Source organism: Egretta garzetta, unplaced genomic scaffold (assembly GCF_000687185.1).
Source record: "Egretta garzetta isolate BGI_Z169 unplaced genomic scaffold, ASM68718v1 scaffold154, whole genome shotgun sequence".
NCBI classification, from domain to species: Eukaryota; Metazoa; Chordata; class Aves; order Pelecaniformes; family Ardeidae; genus Egretta; species Egretta garzetta.
Window position 1 is genome coordinate 5,817,060 of NW_009259600.1, and position 15,515 is coordinate 5,832,574.

Here is a 15,515-nt window from a genome sequence, read left to right on the forward strand (position 1 = left end):
GGGGGGGGTGAGCCGAGAGAAAGGTAACCCCACAAGATAATTAAACAGAACTTTGTCTTGTCTGGTAAAGGAAGGCTCCAGTTGCTTAAGTTTTTTAAATTAATTGATACAACTGGATCTTAAGTAAATTTAACTTGTGCAAAAGTTTGTTACCTGCACTTTATCTGAAGAGTCTAGCAATCCAAGATCCAATATACTATCAGCACCATTCTCCCTTGACAAGGGGGGAAAAAAAAAAAAAAGAGGTACATTTAATTTCACAGTAAGGGACTGTTATATTCTGAAACCAGACAGATTAGATTAAACCAAAGTCAACAAGTCACTTGGTCCAAAGAAAAATATCTAGAACAAAGCAAGGAATAAGTTGCATGTATCAGAGCTAGATGTAGCACAGTACAAGTACTTTGGCCACAAAATCAGTTTTCAATTCTTATCTAAATCCTTCATTCTTTACCTGCCATGTGCAATAATGAGTTCCATTGCTTCATCAACTCTTGCTCTAAGGGAATCTTCACTAGCTAGTAACAGAAGCAGCTGAGCAGGGGACAATTCCAACAACATTCCTGTGATTTTACTTGCAAATGCCTGGGGATAAGGAAGGATATGTCTTACTGTTCTCCTGCAGTTCTCTCATTTTCAAATACAGTTTTAAGAAAGTTTTAGTATTTTAAACACAGAATGCATTACAAGATACCTCCTAAGCTAAATGACAAATTACAGAAACAAAATCTTAAGAAAATGCCAAAGAATACAAAAACAGCCCTACATGTTCAAATATTTTCAGTTATATTAAAAAATAATGGACAAGAAAATTAATTTTTAAATTAAAAGATGACAAGAACAATGTATCAATAAGTATGTTAGATAGGTAAGTCTTACTGGTTGCATTGCTTGCACTCGAGGGTAGAGCCTTTCTCCAAGGGCTTGTCTGTGTGCTGGAAGAGGGTCAGGGTCATCGCTAGGATTTCCTTCTGATGCCGGTCTAAAAGGTCGTGTGTCAATGGAAAGTTGTCTTCTAAAGTCCCTTAAGAAAATTAGAGCAGTTTGTACTAATTTCAGAGGAAATATGCAAAAATCCTCTGGAGCGGTATCATTTGCACACAGATTGAAAATAGCATTAGATTTTATGCTGGAATAGTAGTGTTGCTCATAGCTGCTTGGAGAGAATGACTCAGAAACAGAGAATCAAAATGAACGAGAGATTTTAATACTACTAGTATTTTGGACACAGCAGTCAGACATGCCACCAGCAGCACTGCTGTTTCTAAACCACCTCACAATTTTATTCTAGTACAAAAGATTTTATTATCATTTTAGCAGAAGAGATTGGTGGCATATGGTTGAGACGCAATCTATCAATGCGAAAGTAAGCATACTTATTCTTTAAAGAATTAAAGTATATATTGAATTTCAAGAAATTACCCTGCAAATTGCTCCTGAAAGTGAGAGAGACAGGAAGTAAAGGTATCTTCCCTGAAGATAATCAAGGCAATTATTCTATTTGACAAAGAATCTCCAACAAATTAAAATGTATGACTTACCTATCCCTATCTCTCCGAGAACCAGCTCGTAAGCCACTACTTCTCCGCATTTCTCTCTCTCGCTCCCTTTCCCGATCTCTCTCTCCCCTATTTCGCAATCTCTGCATCAGACCTGAAGGGGAAAAAACCTCATAAGCTTAAACATCTTTATATTTCTCTCTCCTAAGTTTCAGTGTAAGGAGGACATAGTTTTGGAGGACAGCTTGGCAGACATCAATGAGACAGAACCACTTCACTTAAAGTAGCGATTGGGGTTTGGCTAAACTTAAGAAAGGAACCTGAGGTGTTTGTACCAACTTAAAAATGCCAAAACACTTCAAGAGTTTATATATACTTTCAAAGACAGTAAAATGTATTTGCGACAAGACAGATGAAGTAGTCATGTTAGAATGTACAAGCTCTTACTAGCTAAAATCTTGACAATTATTACGTACTGGAAAGAAAGATGCTCAAAAAAGCTGAGAGCATCTAAAGCAGACTCCTGTTTCGAGAAAAACAAGAGCTTGCTGTTTCTGAAAGCAGAAAAAAAGCCATTTCCTTGCCCCAGAGAAGTAACATGGATGATGTTCACATCATGTGCTGAGATAACAAGAGAAATCTCTGAGCCAATGCCAAGTATTTCAGTGTTAAAAAGCATCCAAAGCTTTTATGTATGTTATCTGTAGATTAACTGCGGCGCATCACTTACTTGTGTGGGTACCCTTGTTGGCATTCTGAATACAATCTAGATTTGGCAGTTTCTCGTTTGACAGAAAAGCCTGTGCAATAGCAGTATAAAAGCTTCGTGCTACACCGCTGCCTTCTCCTGGCTCATCCTTAAAAGTAACTTTTACTCTGTGTACAGCCATTGGAGTGGTAGCACACCTGCGACCAAAATGATTGTTGAGCTGCCTCATGGTCTGCTGAATTAGAAGATCTCTGTCTCGATCAACCTAGTAGAAACACAAAAAGGTTTTCTTTTCTTTATCAATCATCATACCAAAAGAATTTCAGCTTCACAAGAAGTTTCTGGACACTTCTGCATAGACTCAGAAAATTAGACTGTGAAGAACTACACAGTAATTGCAGCACAGCTCACAAAGTAAGGTTTAAGACACCTGCTTGCATACCCCGAAATGCAACTTCTCTTATCAAGTTACTGCTATATGAGATAATTCAGCTTTTAATGAAAAAAAATTCAGAAGACAAACTAACATTTTTTACCTCCAACGTTAAATCCCTGGATTGCTGGTTTCTAAGTTTTTCCATCTCCCTGCGGAATTTCGATTCCTTTACTTCAAAGCCACCTAATTCAGTCAAGATCTTAAAATAAAAAAACAAAACCAAAAAAACAAAACCCAAAATCAGAATAATGAGGGAGGCTCACAATTCAGCTGTAAGAGGAACTGTCCTTACACTGGGAAATACATACCGACCCAGGCTCTGCTCCAACATCTTCCATGAATACTCTACCAAACAACTCTAAAGAAAGGCGCCAACGTCCCAGCAACATGTCATGAGATATAACCATGCCCATGAAGCTACACTGTGGCCTGAGGAGGGAAAAAATGACAGACAAGCAAAACCAAGTTAAATTTCAGACATATTTTCTGTACTTCTGCTTTTTCTTACCCTCTGCCTTCAAATAAGTTCTTTATTTCTCATAAACGACAACACAGTAGCACACAGAGCTGCTTAGTCTCAGCCGAAACACAAGTCTTGCTTCCAAAGACAAACTGCTCTCAAAGGATGTAACCTTACTGCTACATGGAATTCACTGTTACTGGTCTCCCTTCAATTAAGACCTTAATTTTTTTTAAAAAAAATGTAAGTCAAAGTGAGGGCTGTTCAATCCCTAGCTGCAAAAAGTGTGGTCAGTTTCACCAGACAATTCCAATTTTTAATCTTGGCTACCCAGGACATCATAGTCAGTCTGCAGCAGGAAGTCAGGACTTTTACTATGGTTTGCACAGACTTCTCTGAAGACTGTTCAACCGTTCATTTTAAAAGCTATCAAACACAAACTAAGAATTCAAACTAAAGTAAGCCACCCATTTTAATTTAAAAAGACTTTTCAAAGTCCCAAATATCCTTTGGTCAGTTCAGTAATATAGAGTAATTTTTAACTCAAACTACCTGAAAGACGTGAGAGGTGGCCCTTCACTTTCTGTCAATCCTATCTCTGCCAACAAGCTGCTTTTCAGTTGTGCTGCAAGATCATGAGCTGAAGGTCCTGGCTTTGAACTCTCAGATTCTTCTGTAGGCACGTTTTGCTCCTCCCCCTCCTTCTTTTGCCGATTTTGCATGCTCATAACATTTTTTAAGTTGGCCGCATAAGACATTTTAGTTGGAAGAACCTAAACAAGGAGAAGTAAAATTTAATTGCACTTTCAAAGCAGTCTAGACAGCTTCTTCAGAAGAAACATATATATGTTATAATTTTTAAACCACACAAAAGTGAGCACTGCAATTGACTTGTTAAAACATAATAACCTCAATCATTTCAACAAATATGAAAACCCATTTTCCCCACTTCATGTTTGCATTTCATACACTTGCCATTTAATGCTCAGTCTGTAGGCCAGTCAAACCTAGTGGGCTATAGGGAGATTTAACTTTTTATCACAAATAATACATATTGGCATTTCAAAATTAACTCAGGATTGTACTACAGCCTTTAAAACTATTGTCTGAAATCTGCTACAAATCAGTAATCATAAAAGTTCCTACATTTAAGAAAAATTAAGCATACTTTTCATTAAAAGTCCAAGTTTTCACACTTACTGGGCTTTCAAATTATCATTCTGAAAGCTACTTAAAATTCTCTCTGAAAACAGTAAAGTGTCTTTTTAAGGAATGAATGTACTAGCTTAAATTACTCCATTATTTAAAATAATAAAACCTTTAAATCTACCTCAAGGCAGTTTCTATCCACTGTAACTTCCATTAAGCATTTCCCGCTGTTGGCAGAAGATGAATACAGACCCTGACTTGGTCGTCCAAACAGATCTTCCTTGCGAGCATTTGGCTGAAAATTAACAAAAGCATTCTGGGTAAATAATATACTTCAGTTAGAAATGAAAAAGCAAACTCCAGGTTTCTTCCAGAACACCATCTCTGATGTCACCTGTAATAGATGGGGCTGGTCTGCCAGGGGGATGGCCTCTGCCAGAGGAACCTCAAAAGGATTGGGTGGAATGCAGCCGAGGAACGTCATAGAGTCTGATCGTCTGAAAAATGGATGGTTCTGGCCAGTCTCTGCTGGGAGGGAGTCATCATCTTTGTCATTGAGTGTAGCACCTAAATAGCAGAGAAGATTTCAATTCAATTTTCAGTGTTACAAAAGCAAAGGATTTAAAATACCAAGAATTAATATGCTTCCCTCTTAGCTATCAGAATGAAGGAGCATCTCTGCAGATTTAATACTTCTACAGGATGCTTCCACTAATCCCCTATTTTAATGCTGCTTAGTCATCACTTTTATTCTTTTTACTGTAACTAACTTTACTGAACATGAACTCCTACACTATATGTACTTAGCATAAGGTAAATATTCTACCATTTTCAGCAGTAGTTTCATCAGATCAAAAAAATCAGTTTAACTCTGGTTCAAATTTTAAATTCTGTCTATCTCAATGAGAAGTAAGGGCACAAATTCTGCAGTTTAGAGAAAAAGGAGACAAAAATAGGGCCCCAAAATGAGAACAGGCAATGGCAGAAGAAATTTGGTGAAGTAATAACGGTAAGAAAATCTTAATAAAACCCAACTTTAATGTAACATATACAAGTAGCAAGATTTATTCAAAGTCCCAGCTAGCTAAAGAGGAAAAAACAGTAAGAAAGTGTTGCTTTTTGGCATACTATAGAAGCGTTCCTGTATACTAACTTTGATTGGTGTCATCATCGTTTTCATGTTCTGAATCTTCATTGTCAAGACCCAGTTCCAAAAGTTCTCGAGTTCTTAAGAGAAGAAAAGAAAAAAAGAGTAGACAATCTTGAAGAAAACATTAGGCAAAACATTTACATCTGTAGCAATCATAAAAGCAAAAGTATAATCAATAAGTGTATAACAAGAATTAAAGCACTCTAAAATCAAAGCACTGTAGAGTACCTCTCATTATATACTCACTCCCTACAGTACTCACAGTTACCCTTATAGCCATTTCAAATCAAAGAACATTATTAAAAAAAAAAATCTTACAGCGTTTTAAGTAGTAATAAATGCACCTTGTAAAATGCCATTGTTGAAGTAGCAGGGATTTTCAACTTAAGGATATTTTCAGCTATTGATTTCCCTATTGTGCTTTAAATCCTCAGGTAAGTCTCAAATATCCACAACCAAATGGAAAGCAGAACTATTAAGCACATCATACCAGACTTTGATATTTTCCCCCATGTCATTCTTAACATGTTTAACAGAATTCTAAATAAGTTGTTATCATGTTAAATGTGAGAAGCAGATTGCATTTTTCATCTGAGAAATTATCCTCAGTACATCTTTTGGAGACACTGCCATGGAGTTAAAAATCAAACTCGAGTTTCAGTGAGAAGAAAACCTTTTACAGCAATCAGCATAAAAAGATTTGAACAGGATACTGCAACAGGCTTATCAATCAAACATCCATATATTCTATACCATTATGTATGTTCTTTTCATAATATATGTTACTACACACACATAGATTTACAGATATATGTATATGTTTATATGCGTTGCTGAGTAACAACACCAATGACTGCAACAAAAAGGCATACACTGCTTTTGCAAGATTTTGTTTCTATGAGTTAGCCATGATACCTTTTCCGTTCCAGCTGAGGAGTATCCAATGTTGTCTGTTGATTCATTGCTTTAATCCAATAAATAAGGGCTTGAAAAACATATGCTACGTGCTTTAGTGAACAGACATCTAGAACAGGAAGAACATCTGAGTGCTCATCATTGTGAGAACGCATCAAAGACAGTGCGTAGTTCAGGAAATCACCACGTGCTGACATCATTCCCTGACGGGCACTGAGTAACGTAGCACGTCTAGTGAAAGAAAAGGATTGAATACAGAGAGATTAGGCATCACAGTGTAATGCATCCTTTACAAATTAGTCTCTATAATTGAAATACAGATGTAAAAACTCCCCACCCCCAAAACCAGGATGATAATAGAGTAACAATCATAGTTTTATGCTTTACTATAAGCAGCTCAGGTGCAGTGCATTATAAACAGTTAATACTCAAGATGAATCTAGCACATCAGAATAAACCAAACAGTAGCAACAACGCAGGAAGCCAACTTAAATCAACACTGCTGCGTTACAAAATTAGATTCCTAAACCATCAGTGAACAAGAAGATTTGACTCTAAAAGAGTTAATTCATATCGCATGCAGTAATCAAACTATTTTCATACCTTCTTCCCTCAAGTGTTCTTAAGCTAGCTTCCTCACGGGCTGTCATCCTTTCCCTTCTGGCTGAATTCTGAGAAGCATGGAGAGGATGATTTGGATGCCCAGGATCACCAGCAGATGCTAATGCAGAACCGTAACGCAGCTGAGCTTCAGTAGAATCCATGATACTAACCATCCAATTCCAAGTAGGAATAAGCTTTTCTTCTACGTAATTCTATAGAAAATGAGATTTAATGAGTTTTGCAAACAACAGAAGTAGATTATGAGAATGCAATCTCAACATAAGCCTCCACCATGGCTTTTACAGTTACACCTGATTCCCTAAAAAAGGGGCTGTAAAACCACATTCAAGAATGATCAATGAACAGTTCCAAAAGCTCTATTGAGACTGCTGATTATTTGTAGCTGTACGCAGCTCTCATCACTTAATACCTTGGTGTCCCTAAAGCATTCTCACTATCCCTCTCTCCCTTTTGGGCATCTCTTCTACTCCTCACCTTATGACCACCCAGCATCTCCCAGATGCGCACATCTTGGGGATTTTTGTCCAATTCCTGACTTTCTAGTAGCTTTAACAGCCCTCATCCTGCTATGGCATTCACCAGCCAGATCTTTCACCATTCTTCATTCTCTGCAACTTACTTAGCGAAGACCTCAAAGTTAAGACCTGCACAGAGAACTATGTCTGCATACAAACCTCTCGTCCTGGTCCAGTCCTTTCTTCACCTGTTCCCAATATTGGCTCTGGAGCCTGCTTTTCTTGCCATTTGCTAACTCTATTGACCTGTTGGGTTTTTTTAATCCAACATCAGTCTGCTTTCTTCATTCCTCTACATTCTGGTTTTCAAAAACATTCAAATGTTCTTGTAGCCACTAACCTAACAGAATGCTGCCTGAACCCCATTTCTGTAACCAAATGAAACCTCCGCTGTCAAGCTTTTATGTTCTAATACAAATCCCTTGGTGCCTCAGCTGGACAGCTCTCTGGTGCACTCATCTGGCAAAAAGGTCACCTTTGCAGAACATCTCTACTCAGCAGAGACAGTATTTTCCTACTAAGAATCTCCTGAACAGAAACTGATTTTAGCCTCCTCCATAATAAACTATGGTCTTTTACTTCTTTCCCTGCATACTTCCCCCAGTGTTTGATTCCAGAATATCATTGTAATGTTCCTCTCCCAAATCAGAAGCTTTTTTCTTCCATCACACTGTGAAAATTCAAATACTTTGTGGCTCAATTATAAGTAAATATATTGTCATTGGGTTTTCACATTCCAGCACACAGTACTACTAACAGAAAACAGCATCACTTGATTTCTTGGGCTCCCCAAAACAGTGATATTATTCTGATAGTTATTTTTGTTCTAAATTCAGTACAGATGATTTCACTCTATATAAGCCTGTCTGCAAGTTGAGACATACTTTCTGAACACCCTGAAGTTCCTCCTGTGTTGTTAGTCTCTGAAACTTCTTTCTATACATGCCAGATACCAGTCTTCCCTGTCACGTATTTTCTCTAAAGTTGTATTTTACATATACTTTCAGAAACCAACAGTCAGGAGCACTGTACCAAAAAATATGCATGTAACAGGGAAAGGATGATTGTGCCCCTGAAAGAAGGGACAGTGAACAGTACATTTACCTGTAGAAATCTTTTATCTCATTTAATTATTTGGCCCTTAGTAACTTTCTTCTTTTATAGACTCAACAGTTCACATCAAAAAGAAAAGGGCAAAAGATCTCTAGCAGAGATCATTAGTATCTCCAAAGCAGTCAATCCTGACTTAACTATTAATTAGATACCAGCCAGACTTAGTCAAAAAAACCCCAATCAACTGAAATTCCTTTTTTGAAAGAATATATGTATATGTAATATGAACAATTTAATGGAATTAATAACTATAACTAGTTCAGCCTACACTATCTCTCATAAGAGGAGAGGCTGAGAGAGCTGGGACAGTTTGGACTCAAGAAACAAACTCAGGAGGACCTTAATGTGGATAAATACCTGATACAGCTGTAAAAAGTATACAGAGCCAGACTCCTCAGTGATATCCAGTAACTGGACAAGAGGCAACAGGTACAAATTCAACTTAGAAAACTTAGAAAGTCCACTTAAACTCAAGAAAAAACTGTTCTACTATGAGAGTTGTCAAACACTTAACAGGTTGCCCAGAGCAGTTGTGGAGTCTCCATCCTTGGAGATATTCAAAACCAAACTGGACACTCCTAGCAGCCTTCTCCTGCTGACCCTGCAGGGAATTTGGACTAGACAATCTTCAGGGGTCAGTTTCAACCTCAGCAATTCTATGCTTTTACCTAAAAAACCCAACTGTATTGGAACTAGGCTCCCCTACAGAGATTTAGAAGTTCTTACCTGCAAGTTAACTGCATCTTGATAAGTCAGCTTCACTGCAGCTGGGATCTGGGAGTACACTAAATGATTGTACTTGGGAATCAGACCCATCAGATCAGATATCTGCCGTATCACAATGCTGTACGCTCTTGCTAAACTGCTTGCAGATGTCAAATAGCTGCTTGCATTGCTGGCTTCAAGAGCTGCAGCTGCTGCTGCAGCACTCGTACTGATGGTACCGCTCCGACGCAGGTTTGATGGATCAATGTAAATCAAGCCTGCTTAACTTGCTAAACATAAAAGAAGGTATGACATTAATGAATTTATTTAACCTATACTACGTATTTTCTGTATTGACTGATAGCATGAACATTTCTAGAAATAAACTTGTAAATATTACTGACATCACAACTGTAGCTAGCAAAAAATTACTAGCTACAGTAAACATATCTGCTTAAAAACTACAACAGATCCTTCCTTTTTTTAAATTCAAACCCAGAACTGGAACAGTCAAGATAGGTCAGCACTGTCCTTCTAAGACAAAAAGATAAGATTTCATCCTTAAGAGAACAAGCAAAAACAGAGAAAGGAACAAAGCCAGAGTTAACTGACATTCATGCATGCATTTTACTCAGACTTGCCTGCTGGGGCTGATGTACTAGAAGGAGCAGTGCTAGCAGTCCTCTGGTTTTGGGTATTACGTACAGCCCATTGCATGGAACGGGGAGCTTGGGCAGCACCATTTGCATGTGAGCTATTTGTGGTTCGTTCCAGAGGCTCATCAAGCATGAAGGTCTCCTGCTCTATGTCATCACTCTGACTGCTGCTGCTATCAGAGTCACTGGAATCATTTGATTGAGAGTCATCTTCAGAAAAAAATGCTGGAACACTGCTAGCTCCTGTTGAGGAAAATAAGCAATAAACAATAACTGACAACTGCACATCTGTGCACGTATACATGTATCATGTCATCGATGTAAATTTTTTCCGTGAGAAGAAACTACAAGTACTAAAAAAGTCCAAGTACCACTACTGAAAATCTTTCATAAATTACCCTTATAAGATACTGCTAATTTTCCACAAGTTTCACGAAAAAGCAGCATGTTTACTTACATTTCAAAAGATAAGTTACGAAATAATTTGATTTAAAATTTCTTAACTGATTCTGCCCCCAGGCAATGAATTCTAAAAATTATGCTTCCAAACTGGACAGTAGAGCAGTTGCTTTCAAAAAGTCTTAAAATGATTGGTCAGGTTTTGTGTTTTGTTTCAAACCATATCTAACTTCTACACTAAAAATGAGTGAAAACATTTCATTTCACTTCACAGGAGTACAAGGTAATCTCTGGCTAACAAATGCAGAAGCTCATAAGAGCAAAAAAGATAGGCCGCATCTTAACTCATCTCCTTGTCCAAAGTCTGCACAGTACCTCACAATTACAGGCAAAGGAAAAGCAAAGGAAAAAAAGGAAACGTGGGGAAGGTGGAGGTGGGAGGGAAGAAGCTTGGTGAAGAGCGAAAAAAAATAAAGAAAGGGAAAATAAGATTACACGGGAAAGATAATTTATTAAAAAGTCATAACCGAGTAATTCTCACCCTGTCCAACCTAGTTATGAAGTAAGTAATCTCTCCAGTATACACCTGGAGAGCTGAAAGCAGTCCAGATCCAAATGCAAACAACAGTATTTTTTAGGTGAAGCCAGTTATGTCCTTGTTTAAGCCATATTCAGTCACTAACACATTTCTTTTTCCTGTACAAGTTAATTGTAACGTATAAATGTAAACAGCTAGCTTAAACACAAGATGATGCGGCGTACCTGCTTCTGACCCAGCAGTAGCTGCAGTGACAACACTTCTGCGCCCACTAGCATTGTCCTGATTACTGTGGTTACTCTCACTGTCACTTTCTGTTTCAGCAGCAGCTAGTAAATCCAACTCCATATCACTGCCTACAAAAACAATACACAAAACATCTCATGTTTAGAAAGAGAAAAAAAAAAATAGATGACTGCAGTGACTCCCATAAGACACATTAAACAAAATCCAGAGCCTCTTACTATAGGAGAAGTTAATGGATATGCAGGGAGAGGTCATAAAAGCAGCGCAAACATGCAGCAAACCTTGGAGCGTATTTTCTTTCTTTCCAGCAATCAGCAACCCCTGGCCCTCTCACTCTGTACTGCATGTATACATTCAATACACACACTGAAAATTAAGACTTTAAGGACTCAGCCTTAGTCACTCAAGCCGAAAGACTCTACAACTCTTCATGCGCATGTATTAGGACAATTAACCATATGTGGTTTCAAATGAATATCTAAGGAATATCTGAAAACTTAAAAAAAAAAATCTAATTAAAAACTACAGGTTCTATTCAAGTTTAAGTTCTGAGAATTAAATGTTCTGAATACTCAGCAAGTGAATAAATGGATTTCCTGTACTGTAAATGGGTTGACTGAAAACACAAGGCATAGTCCAAAAGAGAAGTTAATTTTTTTTAATCGTAGCTTTGGGGCACCTAATCCCAAACTAACTAATACAAGACAATTTGTATTAATGGCAATAATTTTTATATGTAATGGATTAATTTTGTCTACGAAATACTGAACCATAATTCAATATTTTGTGATTGGTTTGAAAACTAGCTTACCATCATTCAGATCCCTCTTGACAGCAAACCTACCAAAACCACTATTCTACCATTAGCCACACAAGGGCTAGGCTATTTTTTTAGTCCTTCAAGTAGTTTATGTCAACAACATTTTACAGTAGCAAATACAGATATTGTTAACCAAGCATATAATAATATTTGGAGGTTTTTTAATCCTTTGGTACCTTAAAATTTTCTCCTTGTGCAGAAAGAGAAAAACAAAAATGTTCACATCCTATGAGTTATCTATAATTTTACTCATCTCCTTTTGTAAGATGTGTTAGTCTGAAATCCTTGGATTCTCCTCACTCATTCAAGTCTCCTAAATCATTATCACTGGTGACTCCAAAGATGCCTTTTGGTTTTGATGCACAGTTTGCACATTCAAGCAGTAATGTTCATGGTGTACATTATACGTACCATCTTCATCATGCTCATCATGCTGTCCTTCTGCTTCAGCATTTTCTTCACCATGTTCTTCCTGTTCATCATGATGGTCTTCTTCACCAGCTACCCCCTCAACCACCTCAACCTGGAAAGAGCATTGTAATTTTATGCTAGAATATCTTCCACACCAGGGATAATCTACATATTTTCAAAAACTTAGTGCAAAATTTGATTTAAAAACTAAGAAACAAAAAAACACATCTAAGAAAGATGACCTCACAATTGAATTGTCGTGAGTAGAAAATGAACTTACAGCCACAGTAGTTGTACATGGTGGTACAGCCCACAGTCTTGTAGAAAAAAAAAAAAAATCAGGCCCACAAATAAAACACAGCCTTGGACATTAGATTTTAATGCTGAAAGGGTAAAGCTGACTACAAAACCTAGAATTAGTTTCTAAATATTGAAGAGCTACCATCCTGGTAAAAGACCCTCCAGTTTTCTAATAGAACCTACATAATAGCAACCACGTGCTGAAAGACTTAAAAACGTTTTTAACAGCGAGTTATGAAATAGCATAAGGAAATGGCAGATGTATTTATTAGTATTCTAAATCATACTGTAATTCTGTCAAATGCAAGGCACTTAGTATACTCCGAAATGACTAAATATTGCTGAATACAAAACGATGACTACAAAGCTCTGTTAAAACATGGATTTCTGGTTCAGATGTTAAAGCATGTGCTGATGCATTAGGTGACATACCAAGAAGAAAAAAAAAGAAATACAAAAAAGAAAAAAAACTTACCTCTTCCACATCGGCTGAAACTATGTCATCTTGTTCTTCATCCCTGCCACGAACTGGTTGTGACTGGCTGATTCGTCTTTGCTGAGGATTCCTTATGATGTAGGATGACTGAGATTGACTAGAACTTAAAAAAAAAAAAAAAAAAAAAAAAAAAAAAAAAAAGTAGTTTTGGACCTCTGGACATCACTGTGAACCTGAATTACTGTAGAAATCTGTCAGTAGGAAAGTACTTCCAAAATGCTTGGCCAGAATAAGAAGCCTCACCATACTTTGTTAATGAAAAGCTAACAAAAACCCAAATCAAAACCACCCTTAACAAGTGTTTGAAAAGAACAAACAGTGAGTTTTAGCCAAGTTTACCTGCTAGACTGGTCAGATGATGGTCTGGGTGGGAGAGGCTCCACAGAAAACAGTTCTTCACTTCCCTGCATGGCATCTATACTAGTGCTAGCAAGAGTAAAGGGTGCTGTAGGACGTGCAATTCCCATCCTGACTGGAATAATTAGGGATTCTGCTACATTGCACAACTCTTCAACAGCATAGGGCAATAATGCCTGGAATACACGTTTACATTTTCCAATTGGCTGTGGAATAAAATTGCTAGGGAAAAAAATACAGGGAAAAAAAAGTCAAATATGTCTTTTTTTACAAAAAACTTCTATGATGCTATCATCCTTCTTCAAAAAGTCAAGACAATAGTCTTTAATTGATACACACATTTGTGTGTGTATACTAACAATGTGCACAGCTATTCAAGTCAGTTAAAAACATTTATCATTCAGAAATTCGACACTAAGGCTGGATATCTGAATGTGTTACTGATAAACAACTATAGATCCTAATTTTAACATGTAAAAAACCCTACTTCCAAAAACCCTAACATTATAAACAGAAGGGTTCAGTATGAACATGTAAGTTCAACAAGCGTTGTATTAAAAAGCTACATGGCATACCAACAGCTATTGTGCAAGCTTGAAGTTTGCACCTTTCCACACAATGCTGCCTACAGACTGCAAATTAATTCAGATGGTTCTGCCTGTTGTTGATTTGTATCAACTCATTTAATGTAAGAGAATAAATATTTAAATAAATTTTTAAAAAGACAAAAACACCGCAACCAACACACACACTCCACCACTTACTTTTTCTTTTTGGAGGAAGCCATTTCCACACTAAGAATGACAAAGACTCTTGCCACAGAACGCAGGAATCTCATTGTAACAGCAATAGCTTCTTCTCTGCGTCCTGGAGTGTACTTATTTTGCAATTCCTTTACCAGAGTACCCAGCAAAGTATCTAAGAGCTGCAGAAACAGGTCATTACAACCAAATAATGGTGTGTAATTTAGAAGCATGAAACAAGACAGATTAAGATTCAAAGGGAGACCACAGTCATAACAGTATAAATTCACAAAACCACAAATAACTTGAAGATATTTTCAAATTAGTCTCCAAGTATATCACCTGAGATACACTGTAATATCACATTACTCAGAAAATCTATGTAAAACAAGGGTAAGAGTGCTTACCAAAATGTCTGCTGTACACTTGACAATAAGGCAGTGTGTAAAACAGTCCAAGCGGATCGTTCCACTTTGCTGATTAAGGTAAACTTGTTCTTCAGGCAGAAGATGACCTATCCTACTGCTTGCACTAAGACTTGGAAAAAACAAAAAGAAAGTAAATAAATTTTATGTAAGTCAGCAGGTCTCAAATATCAGACCAAACATTACATTGACAACTATGCATAAATACACACGGGTCTTTATTTTCCTGGGAGCCAAACATGATCATGGACTTCAGTGCATTCCAGTCCTGCAAAACACGTTCCAAAGCAAGCTGGGCAAAACGAGGAGGTTCTAAATCATGATCAGGCATATCGGAATCTAGAAAGACAAAAAGAACAATATAAAAAAGAGGTACTGAAATATGGAATTTGCCATGTTTTTCACTGAAACAGCTCTTACCTTCAGGATTTGCAGTTTTACGATTGCGATCTTCCCTAATTCTAGGAGGTCTGTACTGGCAGTGTTCCACAGTTTGCCTGGCAACTGTCTGTACTAGAAACAGCAGCAGATGTTCTCCCCTGTAATGAAAAATTGATTAGTGGAGATATGATATACCACATATTCAAAAATAATAAAAATTATTCTACCCCAGTCATTGCAAATATGAACTTGCCTGCTATTTGGCATGGTAACAAGATTTGTGGTGGTAAGCAGGCGGTAAAGGAGATCAAGGCGAGCAGACTTTTGTCCAGCAATTAGCGTTTTACACTTGCACTTTTCCCAGCAATCACAGTAGGCTGTTGGAGATGTTCGTTTGAGCCTACAGGAGAGAGAAAAGATGAGCTGCAACACTGTTCAGTAATACACCAAGTATTTTCTACACAGGAG

At 37.3% G+C, this 15,515-nt stretch overlaps 1 protein-coding gene across 1 annotated transcript in view; it reads right to left on the minus strand.

Moving 5' to 3' along the window:
* UBR5 (ubiquitin protein ligase E3 component n-recognin 5) overlaps window positions 1-15,515 on the minus strand; it is an 89,308-nt gene that overhangs the window by 9,615 nt on the left and 64,178 nt on the right. The window contains 24 exon segments of the mRNA XM_035893913.1: window positions 154-214; window positions 455-585; window positions 880-1,024; window positions 1,542-1,653; window positions 2,230-2,473; window positions 2,745-2,843; window positions 2,953-3,073; window positions 3,657-3,877; window positions 4,435-4,548; window positions 4,648-4,820; window positions 5,407-5,480; window positions 6,319-6,549; window positions 6,922-7,133; window positions 9,297-9,565; window positions 9,917-10,174; window positions 11,093-11,224; window positions 12,346-12,457; window positions 13,121-13,244; window positions 13,481-13,720; window positions 14,263-14,423; window positions 14,649-14,778; window positions 14,879-15,005; window positions 15,087-15,205; window positions 15,301-15,447. Coding sequence (XP_035749806.1) covers window positions 154-214; window positions 455-585; window positions 880-1,024; window positions 1,542-1,653; window positions 2,230-2,473; window positions 2,745-2,843; window positions 2,953-3,073; window positions 3,657-3,877; window positions 4,435-4,548; window positions 4,648-4,820; window positions 5,407-5,480; window positions 6,319-6,549; window positions 6,922-7,133; window positions 9,297-9,565; window positions 9,917-10,174; window positions 11,093-11,224; window positions 12,346-12,457; window positions 13,121-13,244; window positions 13,481-13,720; window positions 14,263-14,423; window positions 14,649-14,778; window positions 14,879-15,005; window positions 15,087-15,205; window positions 15,301-15,447 — 3,757 coding nt within the window.